Source organism: Eurytemora carolleeae, unplaced genomic scaffold (assembly GCF_000591075.1).
Source record: "Eurytemora carolleeae unplaced genomic scaffold, Eaff_2.0 scaffold79, whole genome shotgun sequence".
In the NCBI taxonomy this organism is placed as follows: Eukaryota; Metazoa; Arthropoda; class Copepoda; order Calanoida; family Temoridae; genus Eurytemora; species Eurytemora carolleeae.
Window position 1 is genome coordinate 88,343 of NW_019396020.1, and position 16,548 is coordinate 104,890.

Here is a 16,548-nt window from a genome sequence, read left to right on the forward strand (position 1 = left end):
GGCTTTCATTTAAAAAAAAAACTTTTGGCATTTCAAAATGTCAGTCCCAGGCAAAAATATAATATGGCTGATACAAAAAAACGTTTGACAAATTCTACAGAATAATCTTTTCATACATCACATACATTATAATATAAACATCACACACATCCCGGAGCAGAATTTACATAATCCTTGTCCATAGATTAATCTAGAGCACGGTAAACTTTTAAGTGTTTAGGCAGCGATTAGAACTCAACCGAGGGACCTTCTATTTAGTATCCTGTTCCTAACACTCAGTCAGGTTGGTTATATTTAGTATCCTGTTCCTAACACTCAGTCAGGCTGGTTATATTTAGTTTTTGTTTATAACAATAATCACTTTTGATGCATTTTTAAAAGGCTTTCCTAATTAGCCTTAGAAAATTCTGGTAGATAGTTCTATTCCATATATCCATCCAGCCTTGACTTTATAAGTAATATAAAAACTACGATAAGTATGAGTTCTATTCATTAAAAGCATTGGTTACATAATCTTTACAATTTTTTTGCTTCCTGTCAGAGTCCACAAAGCTCTCCAAACTAGGATATTAGAGAGGAAATGCTCCAGGCTTGGCGTAGCTATATATTTCTCCAGTAGGGTCTAGACATATGTACAGTTTTACTGTCAGAATCTAGGATCTAGAGAATATGGAGAATGGATCAAAACGGTTGTGAAAGGAATTGAGTCTTTTCCATAAACTCAAATTTTCTAATCCATTTAACTTTGAAACCTGTTGCTGCAAACCTTTGATATTTCAGACTTAGATCTTTTGATCTAAAAGAATTCATAGTTTTCAATGTCTAAGGTACACGACATAGGGTTGCAAAGATATAGGGAGTAGAAAGCAAAGAGTGTGTGTCAAAGACTCAATTCCTTTATAAAATATAGATTAAAATAAAAATATACTTTTTTTGTTTGCAGAAGACCAACAAAGGAATTGAGTTTTTGCCACAAATTCAGATTTTCTAATTATTATAACTTAGCAACCCGTTTTCCTGGACCTTTGATATTTCAAACTATTAATTCTGGTAGATCAAATAGTCTATATTTGAAATATCAAAAGTTTACACCATCAGTTTGCAAAGATATAGGGGTTAGAAAATTTAAATTTGTTGCAAAAACTCAATTCCTTTGTTGTATCTTTAAAAAAATCTACAGAAAAATGCAACCATACAAGAGAAAATACAAACCTCTAACTCCAACCGAACTTGCATCCCCTTTCTCCAGTCCATCTTAACACAGAGGAGATCCTGGAGTTCTTCATTGAGTTTGGCAATCTTTTCAAGAGGAATCTCGGTAAGATCTATGAGAGCTCCGCATGAGCACGGTATCTCGGTTTCTAATCTTCTCCGAGCCTGGATACTGCCACAGATACTGCACTTTACCCGGCTCAAACCACTATAGAACTAACGTTATACAGATCTCAAAACATAATCAAACCTAGAACTAGGGAGGGAACAGAGCTGAGCTTGTATACAGTTACAAGACCGCTTCTGAAACATGCAATACAGATTGTAATAAAGATTTAGTACAATACATCCAATTCTGCACTCCTGCAAAATTGTAACAACAGATATTATTGCTGAAATCTCTTCTCATCTATTTTCAAATAGTTTCACCAATTATCATAATTTCAAATGTATTGCTTGATACGGAAGAATTGAGTTTTAATCCGCTTAAAACAAGTTTCTTGAAAAGGAAATGAGTTTTAGCCACAAATTCAAATGTTCTAATCCCTATATATTTGTAACCCAATGGTGTAAACCTGTGATATTTCAAACAACAACTATTTGATCAAACAGATTTCATAGTTTGAAATATCTAAGATCTACGACATCGGGTCACAAAGATATAAGGGTTAGAAAATCAGAGTTTGTGACAAAAACTCAATTCCTTTAAGATTTTGACCTGAGTTGAGCTTTAGCAAGTAATTCCGATACAGGCCAGGATTCTTTACAGGGTAAACAGGAGCAGGTGAACCTAGGAATGATACAAGGGTAAACAGGAGCAGGTGAACCTAGGAATGATACAAGGGTAAACAGGAGCAGGTGAACCTAGGAATGATACAAGGGTAAACAGGAGAAGGTGAGCCTAGGAATGATACAAGGGTATATTAGTGTCCAATATCCTGTTATTAGTATCCAGTATCCAGTATCCTGTATATTAGAATCTAGTATCTAGTATCCAATATCCTGTTATTAGTATCCAGTATCCAGTATCCTGTATATTAGTATCCATTATCCAGTATCCTTTATATTAGTATCCAGTATCCTTTATATTAGTATTCAGTATCCAGTATCCTGTATATTAGTATCCAGTATCCAGTATCCTGTATATTAGTATCCAGTATCCAGTATCCTGTATATTAGAATCTAGTATCTAGTATCCAATATCCTGTTATTAGTATCCAGTATCCAGTATCCTGTATATTAGTATCCATTATCCAGTATCCTTTATATTAGTATCCAGTATCCTTTATATTAGTATTCAGTATCCAGTATCCTGTACATTAGTATCCAGTATCCAGTATCCTGTATATTAGTATCCAGTATCCAGTATCCTGTATATTAGAATCTATTATCTAGTATCCAATATCCTGTTATTAGTATCCCGTTTCTAGTATCCTGTATATTAGTTTTCAGTATCCAGTATCCTTTATATTAGTATTCAGTATCCAGTATCCTGTATATTAGTATCCAGTATCCAGTATCCTGTATATTAGTATCCAGTATCCAGTATCCTGTATATTAGTATCCATTATCCAGTATCCTTTATATTAGTATCCAGTATCCTTTATATTAGTATTCAGTATCCAGTATCCTGTACATTAGTATCCAGTATCCAGTATCCTGTATATTAGTATCCAGTATCCAGTATCCTGTATATTAGAATCTATTATCTAGTATCCAATATCCTGTTATTAGTATCCCGTATCTAGTATCCTGTATATTAGTATCCAGTATCCAGTATCCAGTATCCTGTATCCTGTATATTAGTATCCAGTATCCAGTATCAAGTATTCAGTATCCTGTATATTAGTATCCAGTATCCTGTATATTAGTATCCAGTATCCAGTATCCAGTATCCATGTACCTGTAAAACTTGATTAGAATGCGTTGTCTCTCCTCCCATGGTTTAGAATACCAGGGTAAACCGTAGCAATCATATATCTTCTCTCCAGCTCTTATACTCCGACACGAGACACTTACCATACGCTTACCCTGGTTAAACCTAGTTATTATTATTATTATTATTATTATCATCATTATTATAATTATTATTATTATTATTATTATTATTATTATTATTATTATTGTTATTATTATTGTTATTATTATTTTGACCTCATTATATTTGGATCACATGAATGGTTAAAAAGTGCAGCTGTACAGTAGAGCCCGCCTCCAATAGGTTTCATTTCACAAGAATTATGTTGTTGGTATCGCCAAAAGTTTTAGCTGGACATAAATTTTAGTTTTACATTCTAAAAATTTTTACCGGGGGTTTTTAATTCAAAATGAATTAAAGAATTCCTGCCTAACCTGCAAAATATCAATCTCATGAGTATTTGGTGGAAATGAGTTTAATATCTCGTAAACCACTCCTGCAATATAATAGGCTTCGTCCTCATTCTCAATACTCTCTCCGAACCTAGTTCTTCGGAGACAGGTTGCTATGAGAGCTGAGATCAAGGTCCGGAGAATAATCTCATCCCTGTCCAGACACTCAGTATGCTTCACTAAACTCAGTCCTGCAATACTATATTTATTTCTTGGGGGGAATTTTAAATTGTTTTCTTATTGAATGGAAAACAAACATTATTTCGCAAGTTTCCCCGCAGTTTTGCTTTCATTAAACTTAAGGCATTTTTTGAGTTAAAAAATTACACACTTTTAAAATTTTAACTTTACTTATTCTAATTTTACAATATTCTTAATCTTTTCTTACTATATACAGGGTTGCCCACAAAGAATGAGACTTCAGAGATGACTGATTTTTTACGGTCTGTATTTAATTATTTACAGTTTTTATATTTTATTTGTAAACTATCAAGTGTATATATACACTTCACACTCTACCCAGAACTACCAACCTACCCACTAACCAATCTTGATCCTACCCACCATCTATACTAATCCTGCCTCTCAGCCCTTCATGATCCTACCAAATACTTTACTTTTTTTCCCCACTCAACCTTCTTGATCCTATACCTTCCTACCCACCCATCTTTATCTTACCCTTCCAACATTCTACATCTACCCATCTATTTTTCTTGATTCTTTTCCTATGCCTACCTACCCCCTTCTTGATCCTACCTATACTTACCCCCTTCTTGGTACTAACTTTCCAACCTTCTTGATCCTATCCATCTACTCTACAATCCTTTCCACCCATCCTTCTTGATCCTACCTATAACCTATCCCCTTCTTGAACTTAACCACCCACCCATCTTAAGCTTACCGACCCACCCATCTTGATCCTACCCATCTACTTTCCTAGATCATTCCCAACTACTATTCTTTATTCTACCTTCCAAGCCTTCCTGATCCTACCCACTTCCTTATCCTACCCGCCTTTCATAATCCTATCTATACCAATCCTTCTTCACCCTACCCACTCCCACTCATGATCTTAGTTTATCTATTTTCCCCACCCCTACTCTATCCTACCAATCTTTTCTCTGTATAGAAACTAGAGTACTGGTGTACCTGCTTTAAAATCTCCTCCATCAAATATTCCTGTTTTCTCTATATCACAAGGAGAGTCAGGAATCTTTCTGCATATTTTCAAGATATCTTCTTTATTATCTAACAAATATTTTCCTCCAGATCTGCAGACAGCCCTACCAATAATATTCACGGATGAAATACATAAAATTTTTAATTCTTATCCCTCTATACCTCTTCAGTTCTCCTACCTGAGAGCTAGGTTGGAGAAACTATTTAACCCGCTAGCAAATAGGATTGTAAGAAAACCACATTCCAGACTGTGGTGATCATCCCAGGCCTTAATAAAACAATAAAATTCTTTCATGCATCCCAAATAATAGTAAGAATTGAATTTACAATTATCATGCTTAGCCTACTTGGAAAAAGACATAATGTACATGTTGATTTTTTTTTACCTGGATATATAATATTCCTGGTTCCTACCTAAATATTATGTACCTGGTTCCTACCTGGATATTATTTACATGGTTTCAACCTGGATATTAGATACCATGGTTCCTACCTGGATATTAGATACCTGGTTTCTACCTGGATATTAGATACCATGGTTCCTACCTGGATATTAGATACCTGGTTTCTACTCGGATATTAGATTCCTGGTTTCTTCCTGGATATTAGATATCTGGTTCGGGGACTTCTTCCTCTACAGAAGTCCCCCTAACTTTCGAGCATAGATGGAGTTGAGAGACTGATACTTATCTCCTTGTAAGTGTTTACGGAAAAGGAGTAGAAGTAGTTTTGGTGATGATTGATCATTTTCTGATCTGCCCCAGCCCCACGTCAAAATCAACCTAGTGGAAGGCTGGCCATTGGCCATTTGAAGAGATCAGTTGTAGTAAGAGCTATTCGGGCATATATTCAACCTGTAGAGAACTGGCGTCCAGAATATCTACGAGTAGGTTAAAGACAGTAGCTGAGTTGCTTGATAGCTCCATAAGTAGCTGTTTAGCTGATTAGCTCCGGGAGTAGCTGTGTAACTAATTAGCTCCAGGAGTAGCTGATAGTTTCTGGAGGTTTAAAATTCGGTGATGGTGATGGACCAAACCTCTGTAGAGTAAAAAATTAGATGTTAGTTTCACATTTATTGAAAATATATTTCGGTCTGGGTTGACCCTCGTCAGTTCTTGAGATTGTTTCTGTAACAAAGGTTAAAAACAAACTGAGTTTCTGGAGGGTTGAAGTTTATCTTATTAGCTCCAGGAGTAGCTGAGGTTTCGCTTATTAGCTCCAGGAGTAGCCGAGGTTTAGCTTATTAGCTCCAGGAGTAGCTGAGGTTTAGCTTATTAGCTCCAGGAGTAGCTGAGGTTCAGCTTATTAAATAACGAGTGTAATAAAGGAGAAGGAGTTGAGTTGGTCTTCTCTGGTTCCTGGATCAGAGGAAACTCCCTCTACAATACCTGGTTTATACATGGATATTGGATTCCTGGTTTATACTCGGATATTGGTTACCTGGTTTCTACCTGGATATTAGATACCTGGTTTCCTGGATATTAGATACCTGGTTTCTACCTGGATATTAGATACCTGGTTTCTACCTGGATATTATGTACCTGGTTTCTACCTGGATATTATGTGCCTGGTTTCTACCTGGATATTAGATACCTGGTTTCTACCTAGATATTAGATACCTGGTTTCTACCTGGATATTAGATTCCTGGTTTCTACCTGGATAAAAGATACCTGGTTTCTACCTGGATATTAGATACCTGGTTTCTACCTGGATATTAGATACCTGGTTTCTACCTGGATATTAGATACCTGGTTTCTACCTGGATATTATGTACCTGGTTTTTACACTGAATTGAGCAGTAGCTGACATGAACACAGTTGTTGCATGGAACTAGAACCAGGATACAACCTAGACACATACTACAGGTTGTTCCAACTCTAGCGTTCTCCACAACCCAGGTCATTGGCAGCTCACTAAACACCAGGAGTATAAAGACTAATATTAACTGAATTCTAGTTGTGTTTGTTACCTGAGGATAACTGTACCCGGAGGAATATCTTGAGTAGCAACTACATACCGTCCTTGCTCCGGGGAGCTGGTTACTGTCACAGAGCTAGATAGAGCAGGATACTGAATGTTAGGACTCGATATCTTCAACAGTTCATTTCTAAAATATTTTAAAATAAAATAATATTCTAACATCTATACATCAGACAAAATAGAGATTATATTTTGTCAACAGTTTTGACGAATATTGTAATTTTGCTTTCAGCTCTTGAACTTGTATTCAGGATAACCGAAGAGTGCAAAGATAGACTAGGCTTCTTTTACTTCTTTAATTTACATAATTTTTTTTTTTACAATTTATACAAAAGGAAATGAGTCATTGCCATAAACTCAGATTTTCTAATCCTTATATCTTTGCAACCCATTAGCCTTAGATATTTAAATTATGAATTATGTTGGATCAAATAAACTAAGTTTAAAATATCAAAGATTGCTAAGATGCATGGGATTCGAAAATGTGAGTTTGTTGGAAAAGACATAATTTCTTTGGAATCAGAAATTGTCATGCATGAAAAGTTGTCTAGTTGTCTAGTTGTCTAGTTGTCTAGTTGTCTAGTTGGAATATTAATGACAACTTTTGCCCCACCCCGCTCAATAGATAAAGTAATCTTATTTCAGGCTTTGGTTTCATTTTCATGAAAGAACACTAAAATGATACTTTCCGGATATTTGGCTTGGCTTCCTTAGCTTTGTCTGTCCAAGTTTTCTTTTCTCCGGATCCAAACGGAGCACTCAGAGATTCTCTCATCTTACCTCGAAATTTATCCTTCGCTCCTTGACTGAAGAAAAAGTGTCTGTACAACGTATATTTATCTATCTATATATATTCAAAAATATAATTCTAAAATGTGTATCACAAATATCTAGACAACTATACCTAAGTTATTTATTAGATTTTTAGATCAAAAGTGGCAACGACTTGGGATTTGGATTTAATTCAACAAGTTGATCGCTTATATTTTTTCATCTTTGGACATGTTCATTTCTAGATTTAATTTAAAAGTTATTGGCAAAATCCTTCAGATTTTTGCTTTTGCTTTGAAGCTTGCGTATTTTGGTTTTCAGAGATTCTTTATGAATGTTTTGTATACCTCAGAGAACTTGAATCCAATAGTTTATTTGCCTTCTCAAACTCCTCCTTGGCCTCAGTCTTTCTTCCAAGCTTAATTAGACATTGAGCTCGTCTTTCCTGAAACATAAATCTAATAGAATTTTTATCCGAATAAACTTTATTTTTCAAAAAAGGTTTAATTTTAATCTACCAGTATTTTATACAACTTATCCTGTGGATATCCGGCCTTCTCAGCTAGTATTGTATCCTCTAAACTTCTCTCCTGATATCCCAGGAGCTGAAGACAGGCAGAACGGTTTGCTAAAGCTAGGCTGTAGTCAACCTGGTTTATCGGAGCGAAGATTATAGCAGACGAGAACTTAATCAAAGCACTGTTATACTTCCCTGCAGCATACAGTGCATTTCCTTCCTCACGGAGCTCTATAGATTTCTCCAGGTTCTTCCCCCCAGACACCTGAATAGGATAGGAGTAAGGTTTATCAATCGTCAAGGTGTTAGAAGAAAAAGATCAATAATTAAACCTTAATTTTTTTCAATGTCTCAATGATGAACGGATGCTCACAAATCTTCTGAGCTCTGAGTTCAGTGCTTTCCAACCCAACCAGTTCATTCTTCTCCTCCTCACTAGAATAATACAAGGGGTTACAATAAGAGTTCTAGATAATATTCGAAAAAGTTTTCGTTTTTAATTTATTCACAAACAAATAGTTAGGTTGTTATCCCCCCCCCCATACTTTTTGGTCCTCCCGGTTTATAACAGGACACGACGAGATCTGTTCTATTTCAATTTGTTTTATATTGCCATTTGCTCTATTTTCATTTGCGTTATTAACCATTCTATAACTCATAGGTTATGCCGTTTGCTCTATATGCCATATGCTCTATATGTCATGTGCTCTATAAACATTATTTATGACTGTCTTGGTTCATTTGCTCTATTTAAATTTTGTTCTATGAGTAATCACGTCATTTGCTCTATATATTTGTTATGCCTGTCAAGGGTTATTTGCTCTATTCAGCATTTGATCAATGAGTAAAAACGTCATTTGCTCTATAAACATATTTTACAAATATATTGCTTTGTCTAATACATATAATTACTATTTCTCCTGCAGCTACAAATTAAAACTTCTCATAGTTTCATTATTACATCAACTTCCTGGAGATAGTTTTGTCTGTTATTTGTGCATACCGGGAGACCAAAATAAATATTAGCATTTCTTCGTTCTTTCAGTATAGCTTCCTAGAAGAACCAGGAGCTAGAGGATCTACAGCATTTACCCTAGCATCATGAACTTTTTGATGCACCAGACCTTCTTCTCTTAGAAAACCTCTCCACCATTGTTTGTAAATGGAACCTTCTCTAAAATTGTGGCAAAATTCTCCCTTCTTTATACAAGAAATCTTCAGTACTGATAGCCTCCTTGTTTGTTTAGAGTAGAATAAATGTAGTTTTCGAAACATATCAGATTAGTTTTACCCCTCTCATTATTGAGCAGTCTCGCTGTCATGATGAACTTTGGATAACTGATGTAGAAAATGCCCTACTCCATAATGCCAAATCAAAGAGCACGATTCTCAACCTGTTTATCAAAACAGGGAACCACACAGATACAATCTCGTGATCTATCAATGCCACTACCACTGGGAGTGATCTTGTTAGCTATCAATATCAATCAGAAGCTAATCACTTGGATACAATCTTGTGATCTATCAACGCAACTACCAGTGGGTGCAGTCTCGTTAGCTATCAATATCAATTGGAAGCTTGCAACTGTCAATGCCAAATCAAAGGGCACAATCCTCAACCTGTTTATTAAAACAGGGAACGATTACTCTCTCGCAATAAACAGTTCGGAGTTACCATATAAACAAGTGGTTTATGTGTTACAAAATAAAGTTAATAGACATAATAGCAATTACTACGCCGTTATCTATATCACATAATTAAGACAATCATGTTATGTATTTACAGCACAGTTAAAGTTTAATTTACGTTTTTATAAGATTAGCGAGGATAGATATAACATAGTTAAGCTATCTCCACACATGTTTACAGTGTAGATTAAGTCGCGTGAGGGAGGGGAGATTTAGGTTGAAAGAAATTGTTTTCTGTAATTTATTTATATGTCTTTTTAATATTATTGAAATATTGATTGTGAAAATTAATTATTTTTTAAAATCAACAACTGTACACCCCCTTTTTTAAGATAAACCTGGATCTCAGCACTTACACCCATCAAACATTTTAAGGATTTTATGACCCCCCGCCCTTCCCCCAGCTTCACAAAAAATATACATTTCTCGGCTCAGAAATTATCTAAGCTTATGTCTTCAACCCTAAATTTAAAACATATATAGAGTATATTTTCGTCCGTGAGGAACTTTTTAATATAGAATCGTAATTTTTTACTTTTTTTAACAACCTTTTCTATAAAACACCTCTAAAGTACCCCCCCCCCTCCCGGTTTTCCCTCCCCCCTCCTATCTTCTTGACTAAGAACGGAACGGGAGATGGACATGTTCTTGTCTCAGAACGGAACGGGCGGATGGAACCGTTCTTTGATTAAGAACACCAAGAACGGAACAGAACGAGATAATTGTTCTCAGACTAAGAACGGAACAAGACGAAACGGAACGAGAACGGAACGATTGGAAAAAAGGAACGAGAACAGAACGATCAAGCTGAAGGCCTTTGTTCTGGAATGGAACGGAACGATTTCAAAAACGTTGGAACGTGCCCAGCCCTAATCATATTACATAGCTCATATTTAATATATCTAGGTATGCTAAGGTTAACAAATATGGTGATTGCTGGATTTGCTGCAGTCCTCTTTATTTGCTACACTGATTCAAATTGCAAGATTTAAGAATATGCAAATTTTCCTAAAAAAAACTTCCTGCATTTCATAGTTAAGTTAAGCTCATGAATTCCAATAAAATCTATTTTATAGTTTATTTTTTAAGGTTATAGAGCAAATAAGGAATATAGCAGATGGAATAAAGAGCAAATGACGTGAAAGAGCAAATGGCCATAGAGCAAATGGAAATAGAGCAGATGTCATAGCGCCTTAAAACAGAGACAAACATAAAATTATATATAACCTGTATTTGCCAAACAAATTGTATGTACATAGTTTACCTCAGTTTATCCAAATACGCTAGATAAAGAGCAGGCATAAAGCCGACCCCTTCCCGAGCAAACATGCTCCCCGCTCACCGGTAGAAATGCAACAGGAGCAGATTTACGCTTGTTCCTGGCAGCTAGCCAGCACACCGGTCAATCTGTACATCTTCACATTTTCAAAATATATTCCCTCATTCAAATCCTTCAAATTTTCCCAAGAATTTTCAAGATTCTCTTCTTCATGTCTAGCTCCTTGTATATCTACAACCTTTAGTATTTATTATTCCCCTGTAATCTAGGAGTTATGAACTATCTATCTATCTCTAGAAGATTATCTTGACGTAATTTAGTTGAATAACTGTTTATACCTCTGAAAACATGCAAGTTATGCAGATTATGAGGTGCGCAGAACTTCATATACGTCATTCAAAACAAATCTCTAAATTTTTAAATTAATTTTTTATTATGATTAAATTATACAGTTATAGTTATAGAGATGTTAGATCTAGGTTTATCTCAAGGAATAGAAATGTTAGATTTAGGTTGGACTCCAGGTTTAGAGATGATATATTCAGGTTTAACTCCAGGTTTAGAGATGATATATTTAGATTTGACTCCAGTTTCAAAAATTTTATGTTCAGGTTTCACTCCAAGTTTAGAGGTTTACTAAATATGTTTGACTCCATTTATAGAAATGTTATAATTAGGTTTGTTTTCAGGTTTAGATAAGCCATATTCAGGTTGTTATAATAGGTTTGATTTAAGGTTCAAAGATGTTGTATTTAGGTTTGACTCCAGGTTTGCTTCGTGTACTGCATAGACAACTGGGAGTATCTAAGAAGGTTCCAACGGAAACCTTGTCTGAGAAATGGCGCAGTCTTTGTCTGTCTCAGGTGAATTCTATCAGATGTTTAATTCAGAAAATATATTTTGTCATAAAAGTCAGCTTGGTGATGAATTTTACAAAATCACTGAATTTATAAATCAAAAATAATAAATAAAATCAAGCTACAAAGGATTGAATATCACTTGTCCGACCTTATATTGCATTTAACCCGACAAACAAGAAACAGAACTTAATACAGAAAATAGGTGTTCGCGCTGAGAACGTTCTATCCGTTTGACCTGTCAGTGTAAAGATGATAAATTGCAAACCTTGATAGAGCAAAATTCAAGTAATCGTTCTTTCAGCAAAAAATACATATATGGATTAGAGAGTTAGATTTATTGAGATCTAATCTAAAGTTAAATAAAGGGAAAGATTCTTAAATATCTTCATTTTATTATTCTGAAAAATAAAACAGAGCTTGTCTCTTTGGAAAAGTGACCGAAGACTTTTGAAGGATAAAACGGCATTTTAGAAATATTAGGCACACTTTTGAAGGATAAAACGGCATTTTAGAGAAAAATGATTCATTGACGACCCACCATCCTGTAGAAAAGAAAAAAAACGAACTTGTTTTAGATCGACCTCGACGATATTCTGCTGGACGGAGGCTGGAAAAAGGCTGAGGTTGAATGGCTAAAGTAAGATTTATTTCTGAGCAAACGTCATATTTTCCTTCAAAACAATTTTCTGTAAGAATTCTTTCATTCTTTATAAACAAATATAAAAAACATTTTTAATTTTAAGTAAAGTATATTTCCGAAGATTAGGTGAAATTATATATTATAAAATACAATAATCCTGTCCCCCACATCACGGGATATTTCCTCAGAAGTTTTGAAATTGTGAGGCCAGGATGATGTTTACTGTTTACTGTTTGTGAGATGAGTAGGCCAGATTGAAAAACTCAGCAGCTAAATACATATTTTCAACATATATATATATATATATATTGTCTGTCTGTTTGTTTGTGTCCAAAAACGTAGAAACGGTTGAACCGAACAGGCCCAAAATATTTGAGGCAACTCATATAAAATTTGTCTTAAAAGAAAACAATTTTCGAAAAGCCACGAAAATAATATGATGAAATTCGCGAACTTTTTTATATTGTTTTATATTTTACGAAGTGAAAATGCTCACCAATAGAGTCACAATTCAATGTTGAAATAGAGATGGGTGCGAAGCGCCCGAAAAGCCTATTGATTAAAAAGTGTGAAATTCAAAAAAATTATGAAATTTTTTAATAATTCTTTACAATTTATTTTTTAAATTAGAAATTTTGACAAAATTTCAAAAGTGCAGTGAACTTTCTCAACTTGTGCTTTGTTTTTAGCTGATCTCGAGTTTTCATTTTTCCAGGAATTCAAATTCATCGTTCAATATTCTTACACAGGTTGTAGAAAAAAAATTGTACTGCACTGAGCGGGGTTTGCAAAATAGACAGTACTCCACCTTAATAAGGACAAATGGGATAAGAAAGGTTAGGTTAGGAGTGGATATTTTTGATAAAAGAATTTTGGTTCTTGTAAGTTCATCTGGGACACAGTGCTTCAGAATACGGCCTCGTTTCTGGCAAGTGGGAGGGGGAAGATAACCATAGAGAAACCCCTCCTTCTCTACACTATTATTTTTTTTTCCAAGTTGGGTGTTATTTAAAACAAGGTTCTGTTCAGCCACAAGAAACTGGACAGAGTTGTATAAGAACCTGACTGTTCTGAGCTCCCTTGATTCAATCGAAAGAATTAACGTTATTCCGACAGGTTCAGATACTTAATAACAGCTAACCAGGCTTGTTATTAAGGAGTATATTTAAAGCTGTCCATAGCAAAATCTGGATCCAGCTAGGTAAAAAACTTCCATTCTACAGGTTAATACAGCGTTAAAAGATTAATGCAGGCCTTCAATGTTTCTTGTAGTTCCGTTTATTTCTTTTCCATTTGTGTGCAGGGGTGTATACCCCCCTATACACCCCTGGCTAAAGTTTTTCTAGTTTGCCATTTTCTCCCTCTCACCCTGTATGTCTGAGTACTCTTAGAATCGCCGAGCCAGAGCCATTTGTTGCTCCTCTGAAAGCTAGATGTATACTGAAAATTATGAAGCTTAAATGTCATAAAAGTTTAAGCTTCACCCAGATATTTCTTAGGTTTATTTTTCTCCCTGGATCCTGATACATGCTCAAGTTATGTTTACTCCCCCTGTATCCTGTATTCTCTAGGTTTGTTTGCCCCCCCCCCTGTATCCTGATACATGCTCAAGTTATGTTTACTCCCCCTGTATCCTGTATTCTCTAGGTTTTTTGGTTTAGCCTGCTCTGGTATGGGTGCTAGTATGTTTACTCCTCCTGTATCCTGCATACTCTAGGTTTGTTGGTTTAGCCTGCTCTGGTATGGCTGCTAGTATGTTTACTCCTCCTGTATCCTGTATTCTCTAGATTTGTTGGTTTAGCCTGCTCTGGTATGGCTGGTAGTATGTTGACTACTCCTGTATCCTTTATTCTCTAGGTTTGTTGGTTTAGCCTGCTCTGGTATGGGTGCTAGTATGTTTACTCCTCCTGTATCCTGCATACTCTAGGTTTGTTGGTTGCTCTGGTATGGCTGGTATTATGTTTACTCCCCCTATATCTTGTATTCTCTAGGTTTGTTGGTTTAGCCTGCTCTGGTATGGCTGGTAGTATGTTGACTACTATGAAGTATGTATGTGAGACTGTATCAGATACTGCTGATGGATCTGCTGGTATATCTATTCAACAGTTTATGCTTGTCTTCAGATATCTAGCTGAGAGGTTAGTCATTTAAAACTTTATTCAAGGAAAATAAAAAGAGAAGACAAGAAATGTAGAGATATTTAATGAATAATTGCATTTATCTAGAACTACTCTTTATAAATATTGTCAACGTAATTTTAAGTGACCATTTTCATAATACCTGAGGGTTAAAAATGATAAGTAAGATGGTTAAAGAATTTGGTCGCCACTAAATGTAAATATGTGAAATTATCTATAATTTACTTTATGCTCCATTGTCCTTACATAATGTGATTAGATAATTAATAGCAAACTGTTAAAAATCAAACAGACAATTTAACAAGTGTATTTTTCTTATTGGCAGTATTATTACATAATTCAATGTTTTTATTCAATTTTGCTCTTCAATCTACAAGTTTTTAAACAAACATCTATTTTCTATTTTAATGTAATAGCAATGGAATACCTTATGTAACAAAAATAGGTTTCATGTACACCTAGGAGTCCTGATGTACCAGTAGAGAAGGTGGCTGATGTAGAAGCGTATGTACAGAAGGTTGGAGCTGTACAGGATGGTCAAATTAATCCACAGAATCTTAAAAATCCTGAGTTTCCAAATCTTGATTAATCAAGTATTTTTTAATAATAAATGTCTTAAATGCTCGTTTAAATCACAATCACAGTTTATTAAAGAAATATTATAATCAATATATTATCATCAATAAAATACTAAAACATAATATGAAATAAATGAATAAATTGCGATAATCTTTATATATTTACTTTATTCTTCACTACGTCATGATGTAATATAATGTAATATATGCATCAACGTTTGTTTTAGTTTAAAGTCATAGGTCTACTTCAATACTATTCAGTATTTACGCCAAACTAAAGTACATCTCACGTTAAATTAAAATCTAATCATTTAATCAGAACTCTTGTATTAAAGAATTTATGAAATTTGTGTTTCTCATACTTAAAGTAAAATCAAAACTAGGTAAGCTACGAGGTCACAAAGTCGTATCATTAATGTCATAAAAATGTGACCTTCAATGTGACCTTCAATGTGACCTTCTTCACTGTTTATTTGAGACTGTATTGCTCTAAATATCTGACTAAATAAATATCTGTATTCTAGTTAACTGAAAAAATGTTTTATCATATTTCGTGAAACGTTTATAATTAAGTAAAAGATTGAATGATTCTACGCTCAATAATGCACCAAATGAAGCCTTGGTTATACTTTTGTGAAAAAAACATTAAAGAATTTACATCATGAAGTTAATATGATCTATAGATGAGGTTTGAAAAATGATGATGTTCAGCGTGTGATCTGAATTATAAATTATGATGATGAGTTGTAAATAAATGAAGCGTCAGCTAGTTTTAATAGAATTATCAGGTAGAATTCGGTGTCACAGGATATAGATAATTATTAAACGCACCTTTTCCTCTTTAAAATTTTACCTTTAAACTGTTTCTGTTCAAGTCGCCATTTTAATTCTTCTCAAAATTTCGCGGATTTTTTGAATAAAAAATAAATATCGACATTTTTTTCTGAGAAAAATGTTCTAATTTGCATTGGCCCATATCGGTTTAGCCGTTTTGATGTTTCTTTGGATACAGACAGACAAGCAACATATATATAGATAAAATGAATAATATATATACTATTAATCTTAGATTAATCAAAATAATCAATTTATCAAAATTAATATGCATAATATATACATTAATCTGATCTATAATACGTCTATTTGCATCTAATTAGCGTCAACACATCTAAACCAATGTTTCCTAATATTTTGTGGAACCTCACATGGCCCCAGGTATAGTTTCAAGTTGTATTGTTTAAGAATGTACTAAGAATTTTTTTTTTGCAAACTAAAGGCCATAGAAAAAATGAGAAAGACTATTAATTTTGCACATGTGCTTGCAACTATATTCT

At 34.4% G+C, this 16,548-nt stretch overlaps 2 protein-coding genes across 2 annotated transcripts; both read right to left on the minus strand.

Moving 5' to 3' along the window:
- Positions 1–468: 468 nt before the first annotated feature.
- LOC111713655 (N-lysine methyltransferase SMYD2) lies at positions 469–3,440 on the minus strand. The gene is made up of 5 exons (XM_023488943.1): positions 3,367–3,440; positions 3,116–3,253; positions 1,931–2,002; positions 1,213–1,420; positions 469–622 (listed from the first exon to the last, which is right to left on the minus strand). Exons 1-5 carry the CDS (start codon positions 3,438–3,440, stop codon positions 506–508), a joined length of 609 nt encoding a protein of 202 aa, XP_023344711.1. The 3' UTR covers positions 469–505.
- Positions 3,441–3,450: 10 nt separating this feature from the next.
- LOC111711051 (SET and MYND domain-containing protein 4) lies at positions 3,451–11,285 on the minus strand. Its single transcript, XM_023485665.1, has 11 exons — positions 10,984–11,285; positions 8,363–8,465; positions 8,032–8,295; positions 7,861–7,958; positions 7,432–7,548; positions 6,732–6,869; positions 6,537–6,675; positions 4,941–5,029; positions 4,732–4,865; positions 3,565–3,773; positions 3,451–3,480 (listed from the first exon to the last, which is right to left on the minus strand). The coding sequence occupies exons 1-11, from the start codon at positions 11,046–11,048 to the stop codon at positions 3,451–3,453; spliced, it is 1,386 nt and encodes a 461-aa protein (XP_023341433.1). The 5' UTR covers positions 11,049–11,285.
- Positions 11,286–16,548: the final 5,263 nt, after the last annotated feature.